At 40.9% G+C, this 21,294-nt stretch overlaps 1 protein-coding gene across 14 annotated transcripts in view; it reads right to left on the reverse strand.

Annotated features, from left to right (window-relative positions):
• MYCBP2 (MYC binding protein 2) overlaps positions 1-3,423 on the reverse strand; it is a 175,104-nt gene extending 171,681 nt beyond the window's left edge. For all 14 annotated transcript variants that reach the window (XM_074535571.1, XM_026793781.2, XM_026793784.2 and 11 more), the window contains exon 1: positions 2,705-3,423. In XM_074535571.1, coding sequence (XP_074391672.1) covers positions 2,705-2,976 — 272 coding nt within the window. In that variant the 5' untranslated portion in view covers positions 2,977-3,423. The remainder of the gene's footprint in view (positions 1-2,704) is intronic.
• Positions 3,424-21,294: the final 17,871 nt, after the last annotated feature.

A 21,294-nucleotide genomic window follows, 5' to 3' on the forward strand; every position in this document is an offset into this window, starting at 1 on the left:
AGCCAATTACTGCATCCTACTCAACACGTAATATTCATCCCTTCCAATGACAGCCAGCACCAACACCTTGCAAATGTGATACTAATCTTGTGACTTTCAGATAATCTCCACAATGTTTGATTTTCTTGTCTACACAAAAGCATTTTCATACTGCTTGCCAATTCTTCATAAACATTAAAGTTAGGTTTGAAACAGAAGCACTTACTGAGACAGGCATTGGTCATGGCCCATGAAGTGCAGAGTATAATTTTGCAGACTTGAAGCAAAAATTCCACATCAACTTATTGCAAATAGGTTGCACTATCATTCTTCGCATTAGTCTTGGAACACATGAAGAATTTTATTACTATTGATAAGCCAATTTGTTTAGCTTTCTTTCAGTTACTTCAAGTTATTTTTCTAGTCACAAACACTCTTACTGACAATCTTACCGATTAAGACGCTTCAGATCTTCCCGATATATAAAAATCAAGTTAGAACTTCTGTCATAACCTATATTATCTTAAGCTCCATTTAATTTATCTAGCATTGTTTTCTACCATAGCAACTAGATGCAGCCACAGTTAAATTTAAAGCTCTCTTGAGGAAATATTTGAAATTTGTATTAGTTTTGTAAAAAGGCATAAAAGGTCAAAAAGACCATAAAAGGTCAAAAAGACCATTTCTGTTTAAGTCTATCAGGCAGCTGAAGTATTTTGCAGTATTTTGACACCAATATGGAGAAAAGGTGGAGACCACAAGCAGTATCTTGGCTGCCATCAGTCTGCCACATAAGGCAGTGGGGGTAGTGATAGCAGGAAACTAGACAATTATTAAATATTCCACCTCTCAAAAATCTAATACACACTGGCTGTATTCACCAGTATTAACTACTTGCCATTTACTTGCCAAAGACTAATATAACCTGTTTGCTATGTACAAGGAGTCGATCTCCTTTGACTTGACCTCAGAAACATCAACTAAAAGAAGCATTAACATTTACACACACCTAAGCTAGTATTTTCTACAATTTTAAGTATACGGGATAGCAGTTGAATCATCCTGAAACCAAAAGACATGGAGGACACGACTAATGCAAAACTACAGCTTCAAAACATACAGACCCCTTTGGGCAAAATTCAGACAGGTATTTGAGCAGTGAGGAGCAATTGCACAGCTGATTTCCTTGCATTTAGTTGTATCCTTACACTCAGCACTTGCAATCCCGAGGTTAAATGACACAAAGCTCAAAAGTGGGAAGAGATCTAATGGAAAAACTATAAGCAATGGACTAAGGAATACGTAGAGTAAGAAAACACTTGCTGGTCTTCAGGGGGGAAAGACGAGCTATAGTTTCCCTATCATACACTCTGAAAAGAAGTGGGTAGTTGCAAAGATGTCAAGTACCCATGCTATCAGTCCACGTTTCCAGCATTTACCATAAAGCAAATTGGGAAAGGTATGTGCCTTATGTTAATTCCACTCCTGGACACAGCTTTTTGGGGGGAGGGGGGTGGCGGGTAAGCCCTGCTGTCAAGTCCGACTAACAAAAACCTGAAGAAGCGAATTAAGCAACCTCCTCGTGCTTTACAACCGTTTGCAAACTTGAAACAACGGTGACTCAAAGCACTCCATAGGACCCGGCCACCCGCATCACAGCCTGAAGAGCAGCACAGGCTGAGAACACAGGAAGGTGCCGGTTTCATGTCATCCACATCCTCAACGACCTCCGGAGGGGAACAATGGGGAGCCCTTCACACGGCGAGACCGCGCACCCCGCCATGCCTGCAGTGTCGGGAGGATCCGCCCGGGCCGGGCCGGGGGGGGGGGGGCTGCGGGCTGCCTCCCCTACCGCCCCTACGGCTCCGCACCGCTACAGCCCGCAGCTCCCTCCCGGCCCGGGAGCAGGGCAGGGCGGCATTCCCGGCCGAAGGAGCAACAGGCGCCCTGCTGCGGCCCCAGAGCCGGCCGGCAGCACCGGGAATGGGAGCCCTGAGAGGCATCATACGCCGGGGAGGGGTGCTCGGGAACCAGGCGGGGCCACACCGCACCCCAGAACCCCCCGGTTCCCCCCGCAAGGCGCTGCCTCCCTCCAGACACCGAGACCGCCTACATGGCGATGGCAGAGGGGGAACATGACCTAAAGAGGAGGAGAAAAAATAAGGCAGGGTAGCTAAAGGCAGCACCGGTACATGGAGAAAGCGCCACGGTCTCTCGCTCGGTAACACAGCCAGCGGGAGCCGCGGGTGCCCTGCGCAGCCTGCCTCGGGAGAGGCCACGGGATTCAGCCCGTTCCGGCAAGCCTGGCCGGAGCGAGGTCTGCCCGGGGGCCCAGCACTGGCATTCTCCATCCCCCCGGGGGAGCTGGGCCGCACACTGGGGCGGGCACAGGTAACTCTGCCCCGGAGGGCCCCGGGAGAGGGGGCGGCAGCGCCATCTGCGCGGTATCGCCGGCCAAGCGAGCGGCGGGGCCCGGGCGGCACCTGGGCAGCCGCCGGGTTACATCACCGCCCCTTCCCTCCGTCCGTCCCCCAGGGCGCGGCGGCGCGGCCACATGGCAGTGGGCACACACAGCCGCGCTGCCCGGCACGGGGGCGGGGAGGAGGATGAGGAGGGCGGCTGCCGGGAGGGAGGAAGGTGCACGCGCCGGGCCGCTCCCAGCCGGCGATGGGAGGGGTGGCGGGGGCTGCGCGTCTGGCCCGGGAGAGAGCGCGGCGCGCGTTACCTGCCCGGGTGGCTCCCCAGCTCACGGTCGCTCAGCGCCGCCGTGTAAATCCTCCGGTATCTGTCGGCCAGGGCCTTCCCGGAGAGCAGCAGCTGGTAGCGGCTCCGGCAGCCCAGCGGCGGGGCGGGCAAGGCTCCCAGCCCGCCGGCCGAGCCCTCTTCGGGCCCCATGGCCGGAGCGGCGCCGCCGGAGGAGAAGGAGTAGCCGCGTTCGGCCCCGGTGCAGGCGGCGGCGGCTCCCGCAGAGGCGGCGGCGGCTGCGGCGCTGCTCATCCCCCTCCCCGCCCGCCCCCTGCTTGCGGCGGCGCCGCCTCCTGGCGCGGCGCGGACACAGGCGTCTCCCACTGCCTTCACCGTCGGGGCCCGGCCATGGCGAGGCCGCAGGAGGCGCCGCAGGAGCCGCCCTTCAGGCTGCGCATCCACCCGCGCTGCGGGAACACCCCGCTCTTCCCTTCCCCCAGCGGCGGCTCCAGGCCCCAGCTACTCGCCGCTCGCCTTCCGCTCCGGGCACAGCGCCCGCCGCCACCGCGTCCCGGGAAGGACCGTGCACCGCCGGGACCGGGGAGGGGGGGGCGGGCCGCTTGCTTCCCCCTTCCCGCTACAGGGTGTGTGCGTGGGGGGGGGGGGGGGGGGGGGGGGCCGAGGCCGGCGGTGCCGCTTCCCCTCCGGAGTTTGTGCTCGGCGCTGCCGCCGCCCTCTCCCGCACGGCCGCCCCGGCCCCGCCTCCCTCCCGCGGGCAGCGCGGCCGCCGGGCGCATGCGCTGCCCCGCCCGCCCCGCGCGGCCCCCGGGAAATCCGGGATCGGCGGCAGCGAGGGGAGGACGGAGGGAGCACCTGCTGCGTGCGGCCGGGGCACCGAGCGTGGCTGAGGGGACGGCCTCCCATCCCCCGGTCACGCCCGAGAGGGGTCGGGCTGCGCGGGCCCGGGAGGCAGGTATTGGCACGGATCTTCTTCTGCGCCCTGTTGGGAATGGCTATCACGGGATCAGCTGGGTTGCAAAAGAGCTCAGCCATCGTCGAGTCCAGCCTGTGACCGAACCATGGCCTTGTCAATTACACCATGGCATCAATTGCCATGTCCAGCCTTTCCCTACGCACCTCCAGCGAGGGTGACTCCACTGCCTCCTCGGGCATTCCATTCCAATGCCTGCTCACCCTTTTTTCTGTGAATAAATTCCCCTAATGTCCGACCTAAACCTCTCCTGGCACAGTTTAAGACTCTTGTTCTGACCCTAGCGCCCAGGAGAAGAGGCTGAACGCCACCTGACTTCAGCTTCCTTTCACGTATTTGTATAGAGTGTCTCTCCATCGTATTTTATTGAGATGTCCAATGCCTCACACCTCGCTTCTATGCTATGTAATGCTACCCAGGAAGGATCTTTTTCCAGGAGCAATATCCTCCATGGCTTGAGGCAGAGTCCACTAAATCGAGTTGCCATATTAGGTACAATTTTCCTTAAGCTGCCTTCACTATCTCCAGGGCAACTTACCTGCTTTTAGAGGATAAGGGAGGCATGGCAGCAGGCACTTTCTTATCTTCAGGTCACTTGCATTATTGCTTTTTATCTGTTGGAGTTGTAGCCCTGCAGTTTTGCCACACTTTCTACCACTTTATACAGCTGAAAACTTCAAGTATATAGGCCAGAATATGTAATATGCAATAAATAATAAGTAAAAAATAAATTTAAAAAGCCTTCATACCAAACGTGGTTTGGATTGCAGTCTGCAGAAAGCTGTCATCCAAAGAAGATACGTGCTGAGATATTTTCTTATTTTTAATTCTACATTCCAAAAAAGGCCCGAAACAAACCCTGGAATTCCCCTGCTTGTAACTACAGATAAATATTTTTGCAAACAATTTCTGCATAGTCATAGAGTCACAGAATACCTGGAATGGATGTGACCTACAAGGATCATCAAGCCTCTAGACCTGCTCAGGACAACCAGAAGCATAACATTTGCCTGAGACAGATAAAACAATAGCAAATATAAGAGAACTATGCAATTGCCATCTTGCTTAAGCTTGTGTGTTGCCCACCAATGCCTGATCTTTTTTTTTTCTTTTTTTTTTTTAAACAGAGAACTAGAGATTTTGAAACCAGTAAATTCTTGCAGGTTTTCGCAAAGGTAACTGTTCAGGTAGCAGAAAGACAGCGAGAAGAGTGCTGCCACTGAAGAAAAAACTACTTTCAGATGCATTTAGAGGCAACTAGAGACCATTCCAGAAATATTTAAAGCATTAACTAAAACGCTTTCCATTATAATTCTTATACTGTAGTGGGGGGGAGGGGAAAAAATAAATAAACCAGCAGTGATTAAAAGGAGCAATGAGAAAAGAAGTACCACATCTTATGGTGTTAACCACCACCAAAGTACATTCCCTATGAGAATCAGTGATAAGTCTTTCTAGCTCCTCTTCTAGGAGTTACCTAGAATCGTTCCTGCAGGCAAGATCCATAAAACCAAAGAAACAAAAAACAAATAAACAAGAAAACAAATGCACCCCAAATAAACAAACACAAACAGAAAAAAACAAACATGAAAAAAGCAAAACCAGCAAATCCACCCCCTTTTAGCTCATATTTTTGTCTTTTTGTAAGCTGTTGCTTTATATCCAAATAGTAATTTTTCCTTCACTAAACACACACTGCCTGACAAAAGGGTTGTGTTCTGGTTGTCTGTCTCATCTCAAAATTATTCTGCACTGCTGCCACTGTAGCCATCTTACTGCATGGGCAATAAGTGCTGGCAAACTTTTATGAAAGTGATGCAATTTATTGCAATTCTTGCATATTGCTGCAAACTCCAGAATTTGTCTGGGCTTGTGTTTACAGAACCACTCACAGTGGGGTGAGCATTATTTGCAGACTGCAACTTCTACTCCACATCTGTTTTTATCTCACATCTGTTTTTATCTCAAGCTTATGGAAGGTGGACTCCGCACTCCAGGCATCTTGGAAGATTCACCCAAACTGAAAATTTCAGTTGAAATTTTCAGTTTGAGTGAATCTTCCAAGGTGCCTGGAGTGCGGAGTCCACCTTCCATAAACTTCAGTCTATGATGAGCAATGGAGTTTGACAAGGATTTGCCAGGTCAGGATAACACTGTAACTTATTCTAGTCCACCTCTAACCTCTCTTCACTCAAAATAAAAGTATCTAACGTGCGAGACTCTTAATGGCACAAAGTGCAAGCTGGGTTTAGTCCTCATTCACAGCCATATTTTCACTTCATGCTTTGTCCTCCACGGAATCCCCCTTTTCCTTTTCTTTCTTTCTTTCTGTGTTTGGACTCTGATACCCTTGTTTTATATTCTGACACCGATTCTGAGCAACAATATCACCACTGTGCCATGTAAGAACATTCAGAACACATTTCATCTGGTCCAACCTTATACGAGATCTGATATTGACTATACTCCGGTAGTTAGCATAAAGTGTATTCTGCAGTTCTAGGATGAAATCATTACCAGTTCAAATCTATTTCCTTGCTTGTTAGTTGGTTGTGTTTTCTGTTGTTTGTTTATTTTTTTTTTCCCAGGGATAGTGTCATTTTGGAGACTGTTTGCACTGGATGAGCCCTTTGTTTTCTGTGGCTGCAGAGGTGTAGCAGTAAACGTTTGAAAGATGGATTTGTTATACCATCAGAACAAACTCAGTCATTTGAGCAAAGCTACTTTGTGCAGAATATATCTTACTTCTGACAGCACTCAGCTCTTTCCCTGTTTGCAAACATCTTCCTGCTGAGACAGAAAGAAGTGCTTTGTCCATCGGCCTCTCCCTTTTACTTTAAGGTGGGGCTTACAGCAGTTGTGTTCATTCACCTGGCACCTTTATAAATAAGTTTTAGCAGAACAAATTGTTTGCATGTCATCAAGAATCAGCCTGACAGTCTATCTTATTCATTGTCACGGCTCACATAGATCAGCATTGTACAAATGTGAGTTTCAACACTGCAGAACTAGAATTTCCACCAGGTAATTCCTGTATCCTGCATGACACAACGTAAAGTAAAAAGTTTCATGGTTTCATAACTTAATCCTTATACTATTTGACTATATTTCCAGACCTTTTTATTAAGCTTTCAAAATACTATAAAAATCAACGCAGTAATTTTTTCACAAGCAAGCAGTGAATCTAGAGTAAGACAACTTTAAAATTTGTAAACTAGACAGTTTTCATATCACATTGAAGCCAGGAAGTTATGAACCATAGAATTTAGTACTTCTGCAGTAATACTTGTAATTTACTACAGTCAGGTGATGTCAGAGCTCTTTGTTTGCCTGAAGCAACTAGCTTTTGCCAACACATTTGCTCCAGAAACAGGACTTAAATCAGTAATAACAACAACAGCAAAACCATAATAATCTTTTGGTCATTTAGCTTATGTCGCTGTCAAGATGTGAGGCTGTTAACATGATTAGTTAAAAGGACCATTTTTCACCACATAGTTCCACCAAGCTGGCATCTGTTTCGGCATTATTACTCTGTAATGGAAATCTATCATTATTTAAGTTGTCAGCATTTATTTTGAAGCTTCATTTTTTTGGGGGACATACACACACACAAGCACCAAACCCCCAAAATTTCACAGTATAATTCTTGTCCTGTGCTTTTCTGTTATAAAGAGCTCTTTACTGATAGAAAGCACAGGACAGGCACTATACTGTCTCCATATTGCAGACAAAGCTTTCTTCTCCATGCTACAATGGAGGTGCTTATTCCTCCCTATACGTTTGTTTTCCAGGTAACTTATGCTTACCCAGGTTTACTTTTGGTATGCAGAACAGATGAAGGAAAACAAAATGCACATATTTAAAAAATAAAAATCAATTTAAAAATGCAACTCACCAAATGTATTTGTATTGTCATTTTTTTTTAAGTCAAGTTTTTCCATTCTAAATTGTAGAGACATGCTAAAGGAAAGCAATCAAACAAATGCCACTTCATTTTTGATGCCAGCTGTCACAAATACCAGAGTTGGATAGTCAAAAGGAACTTCTATGCACTTTTGTCTTTATATTACTTATTGTGCCAATATTTGGACTTTATTTCCAAAAATAAAGAAAAACCCTATCTTTAAATGCTTTCTTTAAAATTTATTTAGTATGCACAAAAAATAGTGTGAAGTAAAAGCTTAGAGTTTTAATGCTGACAAATATATAAGCTCTTCAGTTAGGATAATTACTTCTTTTAGGTAGGGAGACCAACAAAGAAACCCAACAACTTAGTGCTACCATGGTAATATATTTGGCATTAGTCTAAACAAAAATAGGTACACATTGAAATAAAAGAGAGTATTCATGAGTAAATTTTTCCTTTCAAAATTTCAGTAATTATTATTTAACAGTATTCCACCAGATTTCCCCTTATACAGAAATCCAAATTTTATATATATACACAAATATCTGAACCAGCTAAGTACTACATGAAGACAAACACAGTTGAAGAAGTATTACCAGGAAATTATCTTCAGTCATCCTGAAGAGCAAGAAAATGTGTGCAGAACTTTTTAGCCAACAGCACTGAAGTTTGTGAATGAATGCAAAAAGTCAAAACCCAAACAGAAGTATTAGAAACAAAAATGCCTACTAGCAATGTTTGATAATATATTATTGCTTTGAAAATATTTTATAGGTTAAAAGGAAGAGCTAGTATGGCTTGACATTCAAATCTGTGTATATCAGGAAGCTTTGAAACTGGACCCTGGGCTGAAACTGGTCTGAAACTTGGAAATTTCAAGTCCTCTTGAATATAACATATGGAATAATGTTTACTGGATTGTCACATAGGATGAAGAAACAAAGGCTAAGATGTAAAGCCATTGAAAAGTTCTACCATGGAAACACAGGACTGGAAATATCCACTTGGATCATCGAGACCAGTCTTCTACCTGAACTGATGCAATGTACATGAGAAACAATAAAATCTGCATCCCTTACAAGACAGGGAACATCTGAACTCTATTGAAAACTAAATTAGCTTGTCGGGGAAAAATATTACCTAGCAGTTCAAACATGTTAATCTGCAAGCAATAATCTTGGGTATCTGCAAACCAAAAATGGAATCAGATTATATTTCCATTTTTTTTCCATTTCCTTATTTCCACACAAGGTTGAAATAATTTTATTGAGTCTTCTCAAATAGATAAAGCAGGTCAATTTTAAATTCAAACTCCAGACTCAGAGCAGAATGCCAGGGATATATTTAGAACAATCATGTTGTCAGTGAAAGCTTTGGAAGTCTAGCTAAGAAATTGAAGGGATGGTGCTGTGATCACAGAAAAAAAAAAAAAACCAAAACAGTCTAGGATGCAACTGCGTAAACTTCACACAACTATCGATGTACATATTTTTAGTAACTGTAAGTCACTTATACCAGTTTTTTCGAGCAACTGTAAATTACATTATTACCTTTCAGGCTTTGTGTTGTTTATTAAAGGCAGAGTCCGGGGGTTCAGTTATATGAATAGCTCAGTGAACTTTCTCAGCTCTTTAGTTAAAACACCCAGAAACTTTCTACACATGAATCATCACACTGGATTTACTGAACCCTGAGGTATGTGCATATACCCGTTGCTGCACTAGCCACATTATTCCCTGTGGGATCTCTTTTTCCTGTAATCTTATAATTACTAAGGACTACTCCATTAGTCACTTAAGAGGTAATTTTAAGAGATAATTTTCTTACAAATATGTATCAGTAAGGCAGCCAAAAGGAACTTTCCATTTCCACTAGTCCTGAGAACAAGCACTGTCCCCAGTACTTCTAGTAGCATATATTAAACAGTTAGACCAAGGGGCAAACACCCAACACTGAGTTCATTATTCTACTTATATTTTACAGTTTTTAGATTTTCAAAGCACTTGGGCAAAGCCTATTTGGCCATTATTTGTGGGAGAGTGTACATCTCTGTTGTTTCCTGTGCTAGACTCTGCATCTGAAGGTATAGATTTTGATGTACTTAAGTTTATCATACAGTTTAATAGCATGCTTCAGTAACATTGACAATTGGGTCTTTGTCCTGGACATGTGTGACTGACCTGATAAGACTAGGAATGGATCTCACTCAAATGGCTTCCTCACTTGTTGATCTCTCTTCTGCTCTGATTTCCACTTAAAGATAGAAAAATCAAGAAATTTACTAAAAGAGAGGTAACATATCAAAGGAATATCTAAAATTCCTGTAAATGGATAAAATTCCCAAGGAATAAATGGTACCTGAGTAACCAGAGTTATGACAAACTAGAAAAAGCCCCAGCAGAGTACAATGTCATACTGTCCTGGTTTCAGCTGGGATAGAGTTAACTGTCTTCTTGGTAGCTGGTACAGTTTTGACTTCAGCATGAGAATAATGTTGATAGCACACTAATGTTTGAGTTCCTGAGCGATGTTTACCCAAAGTCAAGGACCTTTCAGTGTCTCATGTTTTGCCAGTGAGCAGGTGCACAAGAAGCTGGGAGGAGCATAGTCAGGACTGCTGACCCAAAGTGTCCAAGGATATTCCATACTCAGAGCAGCATACTCAGTATATGAGCTGGGGGAGCTGGCCAGGAGCTGCTGATCCCTGCTCAAGGATGGGCTGGGCATCAGGCAGCAGATGGTGAGCAGTTGTATTGCACATCACTTGTTTCTCTTGGGATTTATTCCTGTCTGTCTCCTTTTCATTACTACTATTATTGTTGTTGTTGCTATTACAATTACAATGATAATTATAATAATTATTATTATGTTTTAAATTGCTTCAATTATTAAACAGTTCTTATCTCAATGCATGAGTTTTGCTGTTTTTTCCTGTTTCTCCTCCCTAGCAGGGCAGGGCAGGGAAGTGAGCAAGTGGCTATGTGGTACTCAGTTGCCAGCTGGGGTTAAGCCATGACATATACATGCACTGAGAAAAATGTCTTCATCCATCAACATTTCTCACTTATTATTCAAATGCCACTGATCCACTTACAGAAAGTTATTTTCTTGAAGTACTTGCATTACCTTGAAGCAGCAAGGCACTTTTCATTCCATTAACACTTAAGACAGGTGTCAGGAAGATCCACAGGACTAAGTGTTTTTAAAACTAACTGATCACAGAGGTAAGCCACATCATGAAGTCTAATACCTCTGACTCCAGATTCAAAGAGTTTTTGGTTTTTGGAGGGTTTTTTTTGTTGTTGTTGTTTTGGTTTTTTATTTGTTTGGTTTTCATTAGGTTTTGGTTTGGTTTTTGATTTTTGGGTTTTTTTACTCCCTGGAACTGTCCTGATACTTAGAGATCTTTTCAAAGAACTAAAATACTACATTTGTGCTTTTATGAGGTACCAACAGAATGACAACAATAATTACTCTGTAATTATTTTAATGTTACTCCTTAGGTAACAGAAAGGACTACAGTGCTAGACAGTCAAAGATGAAATAGCTTTAGTTATGCTCTTACACAAAAGTAGGTCTCATTATGTAAATCTTCCTTCCCTCTTTGACAGAAATACAGATATAGGTTTCTAGGTTAGTACTACACAATATTCCAACTCCAACATCAACACCATATAGAACATGAAATAAATAGGTTATTGATTAGATGATGAACAAGTACTTTTTGAGATGTATCACAATATGTGCTTTATCCATGTTAACTGAATTTACTTCTACCTTCTCCTGCAACTGACTAGCTTCCAATTCCTTCTACACTACAGAGTAACTGAAAGATTAGTCTTGTACAAGAAGAAAACAAATATTAAAAAAACCCACCAAAAAACCCACAACATTTTTAATATCAACAGTAAGAAAATCAATAATTACCTCTGTTATACATTTTGTCTTATTATTTTTTTAAGAGAAACAAGACCACAAAAGTAGCATAGCTGTGACAACTTCCAGCTCTGTCCTACTGCTGCACAGACAGGCTTTATTTCACAAACCCAAAAAAAGTGCTGTTCAGTTCATTCAGTTGCCAAGCAGACACAATCCTCCTGCTACCCCTCAGTTCACACAACACCTCTCACCTTTCTTTCCTTCATCTGCTCACCCCCAATAACATTGGTCTTCTCTCTGAGCTTGGACTGCCTTTGAGATGGGACTGCCTTGAGTTGGGAATCATATACTTTATACCTTATCACATTCACAGCTGTGTGCTACTATTTCTCAAAGTAAAGGGGGCTAATTTCCTAAGTCTGTAACATCAAAGCACAGTGTTATCAAAAAGGACTAGATGTGATCCTCAATTACAGAATGGAGCAGTGAGAAAGAGGAGAAGTGATTCTGTCATTTTATATCATGTTTTTGAGTTACACCTATTCCTCCTGCCATTGCATTGAGTAGAAGTACTCCTAAATGAATTTAAACTGCCATAAAAAAGCTTGGATAGAAACACCCTTCAAGTTGCAATACAAAGATGTGTAGCTGGAACAAGGATTACACCTGACCCTATCCCCTGTCCGTGCCCCAAGAGCCAGGGAAGAAATGCAGGTTCTTATGATATTATTTGTCAGTATATCAAAACCACTAATCATTTATGTATTTTGTATGTTTCATGAATACATTAAAGTAGTATTTAGAAACAACTGACTCACCAGCAAGCATTGACATGGGCATCTATGAGCTCACAAAACTGAAGGTTTTAAAGATAGCAACTTTCAAAGTAGCAACAGAGTAAACAAACTATATTATAATGCTTGTTCTGATGGTGCAGTAGGAATCAAATATTTTGTGGAAAGAGTATTCACCAAATTGCATTCTTGTCATATAAATTTAGTGCCAGACTAATATTCTGTCTTGTAGAAATCATTAGACATCAGGAAAGGAGCTGCAGTGCTTTTTTAGTAGAGACTTATCTATTTGGATTACATCTGTATGTGTTTACATATCTTAGATTTTTATAGTCTACAGAGCAAAAAACTAGAATGAATATTAGAACTTCTTATTTTATGATTGGCTGACTACTGGGTGCTTATAGAGCAGGTAGATTATTGGCTGATTTATTTAATTTTGAATGTTCTTTTTTAGAACTGATATTGCACATTTACTAACTGAAAAAATGAAACCACCCAAGGAATAGAAATAACAGAATAATATTCAATGAGGCTTTACCCAGAAATTAACCATCAGCTTTGTGAATTCTATGTTTGTGTAAGTCCATATAGGTACAGGCATTTGGAGCAATATACAAAATAAGTAATCCCATGCAGGTGTACTATCCCCACCTCTTTCTTCCAGAGCCACTTTACAAGTGTTGAGAGACTAGGATTGCTTCAGTGTAGTGCTCAGATATAATCTGGAAGCACCATGTGAATTTAGGACAACCTGACAACCTTCTTAACGCCTCATTTAATTCAAAACAGCAATTGGAATAATGGTTTTAAAGCAACTAATTGTAATATAGATTTAGTTAGCTACATTTTGATGACAATTTCAATTATTTTCTGCTCACAACAGTCACACCTTGGAATGATGACCTATAACCCCTTCTTTAGAATAGTCATTCTTGCCATAAAAATGGAAAACTTACTTTACTTTACAATAGTCATCTTAAGGTTGGGCATCTCAGACCAATCTGGCTTAAAATCTAACAAAGTACATATCTCAGTCTATCACAAGCAGCTAATAATCAATATCCTTCAGGCAGGATTCCCTAGTTTTAACCACCTATGTGTGTGTTAGCTCTGTTACCTACACTAGACAAGCTCTTTCCTTTGTAAATGGAAAGACTTAAGTATCTCCAAATGGCACTTCATCCTTCTTGTTTTTATGGTGGAAAGAACTGCCCTTCAGATGTGCCCACCACATTTTAATTAGAGCTTGAAATAGATAAAACCTTTAATCAGGCAGTTATAATGTGTTTTCCAGTTGCCTTACTCATCTTAATGCAATGCAAAGCAGCAAAATAAGAAAGCAGATGTGCCTTGTGGTGCAAGTCTTTCTAAAATGTGTTAGAAGGCAGTTTACTTTGATTACAGGTGAGCATTGAATGCAGTTTACCTTTGACTACAGCTCTGTTCTAATGTAAGAACAAGTAAATTCAAAATATATTCATCCTCTTTAGCCCCTAAACTCTTTTTAACCAAAAGTCTTCCAACAAGCCTTACTAATCTCATTCCTTGACCTCAACAATGGAAAAAGTTGTTTTTCAGAGTTCAAGAGTTTTGCCAGTCAGCTACTGTCATTTTGTTTTCCACACCAAGTCATCTTTAGCTGAAGCCATATCCCACTTTAGTCCTGAGAACTTAATTGTTGGAATGCTTCTGGCTGCAGCTCATACAGTTAATTTTTCCATTGCACTTAAACAAAGTATGGTTTGGGTCTTGGTTTGTTTTTTTGTTGCTGTTTTGGTTTGTGGTTCTTGGTTTTTGTGTGTTTCTGGGTTTTTTTTAACAGAACGGCTTTTGACTGGTGCTTTAAGGTGCTGTGTCAGCTGATCCCTTAACTTATCCCAGTTTTAGGAAGTTCTGCAACAGGTTTTTTTCTTTGCTTTTAAAATTTGCAATTTTGTTTCTGCTAGATATTTTTTACCTCATGAATTTCCAGAGTTTCACTTTTGCTATGTTCTAAGAAAAATAGAAAAGCTGGTATTTAATTTATTATTGTCTAAATTCAAAACTTTGTTTGGATTTAGGAGGCTGTTGGCCATCTAGTCCCATGCAATTTTTAGATATATACATAGATAAAGTGAGCCTTCTTGTGCAGTCAATTCTTCCCTAATATTAAAGAACAGTGTAGGAATAGCTCTTAAAAATTTAAGGCTTAATGAATTAAATTTTTTAATTAGCAACATTTCTGTATAAAACTTATGATGAAGCTGCCAAGGCGATCTGGCTTTGCAGAATTGAAATGAGTGAAAATGTAAGTATAAGAAATTTTATTTATTTGAATAAAATTAACTGAATTATGGGTATGCTGATAAATAAAGTTTTCTAGCAGAAGGGAACTAGTTGTTATTTAAAAATCTTACTCTATGCCTAGTAGGAAAATGAAAGCTATCTCTTTATGAAATTGGAATGTCTTGGATGCTTAGTGCTTTGTATCTGAAAGCAGCCAAGTTAGAAGTTAAGTTATATTAGTAACTTACGTATGGGAACTTGGTAATTAAAGCTAATACAAATTCAGTTTAAATGAGTGTAGCTAATAGCAGATAATCTAATGTTTTACTTATGCCATAAAAGTTAGTGTGTTTGGTAGTTTAGGAAGTTTAAAAGGTATGAAAAGGAGAGAAACATATTTCTCTTAAGAAATATATTTCTCCATAATTATTTTATTAACATGAAGCTTTGCTTTCTGGTAGGGTTTTTTAGAGGTAAACAAGCAATCGGGCTGGAACTTTGATTCTAGTAGTTAAATAAATTTAAGATTGCTTTTTGAAACCTATAACCTTCCTGAAGTGGGTAGTCCAAACTGAATGCTGCAAAGAAATGAGTGTTGACAGAGTCAAAGGTAATTAATGTCTGAACTGACAGGCAAAATTTTACATCTTTAAACACTGGTCCTGGAAAGAAGTGATTAGCCATGACTACACTCTGGGAAGGTAGCCTCATGAGAAAAACAAATTTCTACTCTTTATGTTTTTATTTGACTTCCTTTGTGCTATACTAATAGCACATAGGGCAATCTAAACTCTGGAACATTGGGGCATGTCCCAATGTCTGGGTCCAGCTACAAACTCCAGCTGCATTCCCACCTCCTGTCAGGCAGAGAGCAAACCTTCATTCCTCTCCCCTTCTTGTTTACAAAAGCATAGGGAACAGGAGGTCACCTATTTGTGTATGAACCACACAGACAGTACTCACAAATTCTGAGTGCTCACAAACGCAGGAATTTTTTTAGAAACTATGAAAACATGTCTTGCAATTTATCAGGCAGTAACAAGAACCAAGGGCATACCATAAGAAATAATGATTAAGAACAGCCAGAGAAATGAATCAGTAAAATTTTAAGAATACTAGCAAATTATAGAGGGAGTAACCAGTAAGCCTCATAAAATTAACCAAAGAAATATAGTTGCAAACGTGATTAACTAATTTTCTTTGGGCAGAACTGAAAGCAATTATGTTAAAAAATCAAAACAACTTGCTATCCTAATTAAGGTGCTCCTTTTAAAATTGATGTTGATAACAAGAATGGAAAACTCTTAGGAGGACTGCTGAATTTGAAACTGTGCTTCATCTGATTATTTGGTTTACTTATGTGGAAGAAATAGAGGTATTTCTGCTTTTCCCAACTCTGCTTTCTGCTCTGCAGATTGCATTTCATTCTGTGAGAGTCAGCAGTAGTTTAACCAGCCAGTGTTTGAAACATTGTAGAGTCCAAATTTTTCCAAACTAATTTTAGGCAAATGACCAAAGGTGTAGCATTGGGAATGTAATTGCCTTGACTCTTAGCTTTCACTGGATGACTCAGCTGCAAGGAGGGCTAGCCTTTGCCATCTGGAGGTGCTATGGATTGTACTTCAGTCTTTTCTCCTCTTCAATGTCTCTAAACAGAAAACATGATGGCATAAATTGCAAGCTTGTTAATAGATACAAAAATTCATAGACTTTTATGGTGTCATTCAAGCTACAAAACCTTAGCTTGGTTTCAACACTAGCAAGATAAAATCTTTGTCTGATAAGAGAGGCCGTTCAGTTGGTGTCACAACAGAAGTCATCTTGCTGGAATGTTTCCCATGAAAGAAGGCTTCTCTTTCCAATCAGAGTTTGAGTTGATGAGGAAATCTGCATGATGAATCTGTTCTTCAAAACCAGCGATATACATGGGGAATTCTAGCTTAAACACACAAGAAGTTACACTTCTTGCAACTGTATCCAGCTTCTCATACCTTATATCTATATCTATATATCTATATCTATATCTATATCTATATCTATATCTATATCTATATCTAGATCTATAGATCCATAGATGTATATCTATCTATACACCTTTGTATATATCACTTTATACCTAATTATTCATCTATGTCACTGAAAGGCTTGTGGTATGGACCCTGTAGTCCCATATAGAGATGTAAGGACCAGATATTTTCCTCTCAGCACAGTTTTTTGTGACTGTTGCTCCATTTGGAGGGTAGAAGATGAGTTTGTCTAGCCATGCCCCCCTGTAAGATGCATGAGAGGAAACAGCAAAATCATAAACCCATGAATGTTTCTGACTCCACATACTCTCCTGTATTCTGTTCATAACATATTCTCCACAATTTTGTTATGTTTTCAGCATTAATATTAATTTAAATGTTTTAAGTGAAAACCTGAGGTGCTACTGGCTGAAGATCTGACTGGACAGAATCCCTTCTGTTGCAAAAGTACTGAAAGAACTGACAGCCTTTGCTAGGAGTGAGTGATCTCATGGCAGAAGGGCAGAGTTGTTGCGCAGCATAAGTGATGAGCATCACTGGAGATGTCCTAGAGAGCTCAGGATGTCTTTGATCTCCAATACAGAGGACCTGCAGGTATGACATAAGCCCTAAGAGAGACCTGCAGCTTTGGTGCCTTTGTAGAGCTGAATCAGACCCTTGTTGACCACTAAAGTGCACATGTTCCAGATGGATCTCAGTGTACATGACACGGCAGAATTCTGTCATAAGCAATATCTGGAAACTCTGGAGCCAACAGATCACTCAGCATACATCAGAGATAGGGAAGCTGAAGTATGGCTGAGTGGTTGGCATTGTATGAAGTATGCTTCAGGTGATTCTTGCTGCAATTCTTATCCAAAAGATGATGGAAGACTGTGAGATAAGAGGATTTAATATTGTGAGCGGATCAATGAACCTGATTCAGTGCAAGTTGCTCCATAGCTGGGAAAAAAACGCAATTTGCCAATGAAGGTACAGAACAGACTGCTTTAATGGATTTGGGTCAATTAAAACCTGAAAAGTTATACTAATTATATACTAATGATCTCATGATAGTCCTTTGTCTAGTCCCAGGCAAGTTTAACATAGGGTTTGTGATACTGCTGGGTCTGTGTGGAACTAGTTACCTCAGCACTGCTCAGGATGGGATTTAGTAGTCCAAAAGCAGTTTACTCAAGATCTTCTTTCCATTTAGTGGGCTGAAAATGTCAATCTGATAAAATGTCAATCTGGCTCTTTTACCACAGCCCAAATTATGCAACAACTGTCCAGGAATGCAAAGAAGAGGGAACCACTGACTTCTCAATCCATATACCCACAGAACTCAAGGTTGAATTTGGTCATGTGAATGTGTGTGCTGTGTCTACGCTGCCTGCTGAGTCAGGAAGCTCAGTGCAAGCCATGCATCTTGCAACTGCTGCAAGGCAATTCCTTCCTGGCTTGGCAATTATCTGCATTGCTCTTCAACCCAAACACACAGAGTGGAGCTCAGCTCAGGGATAAAGTTCAAACTATCTCTCTGGACTTTTAAATCTATCCATACCTAAAGGGACATCCTGCTGAAACGCTTGAAAAGTACACAGCCTCTTAGTAAAAGAATTAAGATTACTCACACACTTGTTGCTTCTTTGAAAGACCTTGATGGTTTTAGGAAAGTAATAAAGAAGGAAGACTCTGTTAGAGCTTTAGAAACCTTTGAAAAGCTTTTCTCTCCATAGCTCCATAGAGCTTTCCAAAGAGTTTGTCTTTGAGGCTGTCCCTGCAGAGATAGGACCAACACATTATCCCAGAAGGTTAATGGAGAAGGGCACCTGATCTATTTGTGAATCAGAGGCTGTTCCCATGGGTGAATACTTGCTGAAGGAGTGTTTAGGTATTAAGTGTGAAAAAAAATTGGTAAAATATTTTTACTGAAGATGTAAACTGTTGTCCAAAATAAATGCTTCCTTACCTGAAATTAACAAGTGCAATTAGGACATTAATAACCAAATTAGGACATTAATAACCTAACAGGCAGTATTAGGAGGGCTTCTGGAAGCATACCAAGTATTGTGTGTACCACTGCACATTCAGTTGGAGAGAGCTGTCAGACTATATGGGCATTTCAAACACAAGGGCAAGGAGTACTACATGTAATGTTAAGAGCAAAGAGACTAGAGAAAACTACTAAAAATAGTGTTGTTTTGCAATGTGTTATTTTGTGTGCCCCACTTGGAAGGCAGAAGTAGCACCAGATATCTGGAAGACAGCTGGGAGCAAATTGCTATTTCTTCATAGGAACATAAATGGGAAACAACAGGGAGGCTGATGTCAGTGCCTGTGAAAGCAACACCTTCTGAGTGCAGGCACTGTGGCTTAGCTCAGCCTCAGCTCTGTTCAGAACCTGAACCCAAACTCAGGTATTTAATTTAAAGGGTATGTGAAGATTGTGGGTAGAAGCATGGTAGGTAGCTTTTCTTTCTGTGGTGAGGAGTCAGATGTTGACTCTGTACTTCTGATTTCGTCTGAACTCCAGAAACCAAATAACATTACAATATCTTTATAAGTTAATAGGATGTAATAATTTTTTAAAGTCTGTCCTATAATAAAAAGGACATTAGAAATGTCCTACAAGTTTCCTTTTTTCATTAGGAGATAGACTTATTTAGGACAAGTTTTCAGAGTGGTAGGTTCTTTGGAGTTTGTCTTTTTCCCATTTCCCTTTGGGATTCATTAATTCACAGCTGCTGATGTGTCTTCCTCATGACTGGATTCCTGGGTAGTACCTCCAAGAAAGACAAATAAACAACAGTTGTCAGTTTTGGGTTTTTTTAGGAACAGGTCATATTTTTTACATTTCTCTACAGCTTTGTTTCCTGAGACAGCTGTCAGGTAGATTTCATGTTCTATTATGCCTACTACAGGGTTTTTTTCTTGCATAAGTGACATCCCTTAACCACAGAAAAATCTCAGCTTTTGCTCTTAAAAGATGACTGGGAAGAGATTGTTATGCTAAAAATTGCATTAGATTTAAAACTAGTGAATATGATGGTATAAATTTCATGAGGTAGTTCAATGTAGTTCACACTGGCTCATTTTTCAGTTGTTTTTCAGAATAAATGTAATTAATTTTTATGTTACCTTGAGAATAAATCAAATGCAAACTAGAATGTTTTCAAGGTGAAATGAGCCTAGGTGAATATAGTTTTCAGTGTAATTTTAATTTGCTGTGTTTGTACACACATCTGCCAGGTGCCTTTCCTGTTACAGAGTTTAGGGAAGTATTTGCCTTGGAAAGAAGAGACATTCAGCCACCATCTGGAAACAAGCTGTGAGAAAGCACCTTCTCCACAAAAAAATAATAATTAGGAAACAGGAGGTCAACTGATTCCAAAAACCACATCAAGACTTCTCACTTAAATAGAGAAGAAAGGCAAGTGAAAATTTTGCATGAGACAGGACTGCAGAATGAGATATAGAGATGTTTGTTCAGCATAGTGGGTTTTAACTCATGACACACAGACTTCTAGGGACTGTAAATTCCTTCTAAATAATATAAACCCCAAAGTAATTAAGAAATGCAGGATGATTATTTCTCAGGGAGTTTACATTAGTCTTTATTCTACTGGAAAATGGCTCAGTTTCCAAAAGCAGAAAAGGTTGAAAATGACATCTCTAGTACATTAGCTCACCATTGTGGGAACATTTGAACTGATCCTGTCTTTGGAGTAGCTGTATTCAGTTACAAGGTCATCCTTTGACTGCAAAGCACTTTTATGAACCAGAAGGCTCTGAGTTTGTTCCAGGTAGGACTGCTGGTTTTAAAATAGAACTGTTTAAAAAAGTAAAGAGAAAAGATAAGGATTAAAATAAAATCTAAAAAATTTCTAACATTAACTCTTTACTAAATACTTTTGGAGCCTTTGTAAGATTTTGAAAACTTTGAGAAAACACAAACAGTAACTAATGTGTGTTCTTGTACATCTGTGATGAAACAAAAGAGGGCCACAGTAATCTTGAGCATGGTGCTTAAATGTTAGCTCAGTCACTGTCTCTGTGTTGCATTGCCTCCACATCAGACACATCTGTTCATCAAGGGGCCAGTGCTAAGCTGTGCAGATTCAAGGTGCTTAGTGCCATTTGCCCTTGGCTTCCCATCCCTGTAGGAAGGTGAACAGCATGGGCCAAGTTATTGTTTAAATAGATTTATTTATTTATATGCTGTTAACAGCAGTCTTAAATACTCTTCTGTTAGTGACCAGGCCAAATACATCATAAATATTTTGTGGCTGCTTTTATGATTTCCTTTATCATCTTACCTACTTGCAATAAAATATATTTAGCAGACTGAAAGCTTACAGAGCAGCACAGAGTACCTGAGAAAGCTTTTATTGAAAGTAGGTACCAGCAGGCTCTTCTGTGGACTCACATTTTTCTTTCACAGAATAACCTAATGATTAGCACAGTTGCCAAGGAAATGAGAGACCCATATTCCACTACCTCCTCTAGCTGAAACAGCTGTAAACCAAAACTTCCTGGGAGAATATACCAAAAGACTGGATACTTGCACAGTCTTCAAATCTATCTTTTTTTCTCTAGCTTCCTTTTCCTCAAGAGTTACATGAAAATAGCTGAAGGATATTTAATTTTGAAGCCTAAGGTGTAAGGCACCCTCTGGTATGGCAGAATACCACAGTTCAAGTCACAGGAACTTGTTCAGAGGTAAAATGGCAGGTCATTGCCAGGATAGTAGTGTAAACAAGAAAATGGCTGTCTTTGCTA

This window comes from Zonotrichia albicollis, chromosome 2, assembly GCF_047830755.1.
Source record: "Zonotrichia albicollis isolate bZonAlb1 chromosome 2, bZonAlb1.hap1, whole genome shotgun sequence".
NCBI classification, from domain to species: Eukaryota; Metazoa; Chordata; class Aves; order Passeriformes; family Passerellidae; genus Zonotrichia; species Zonotrichia albicollis.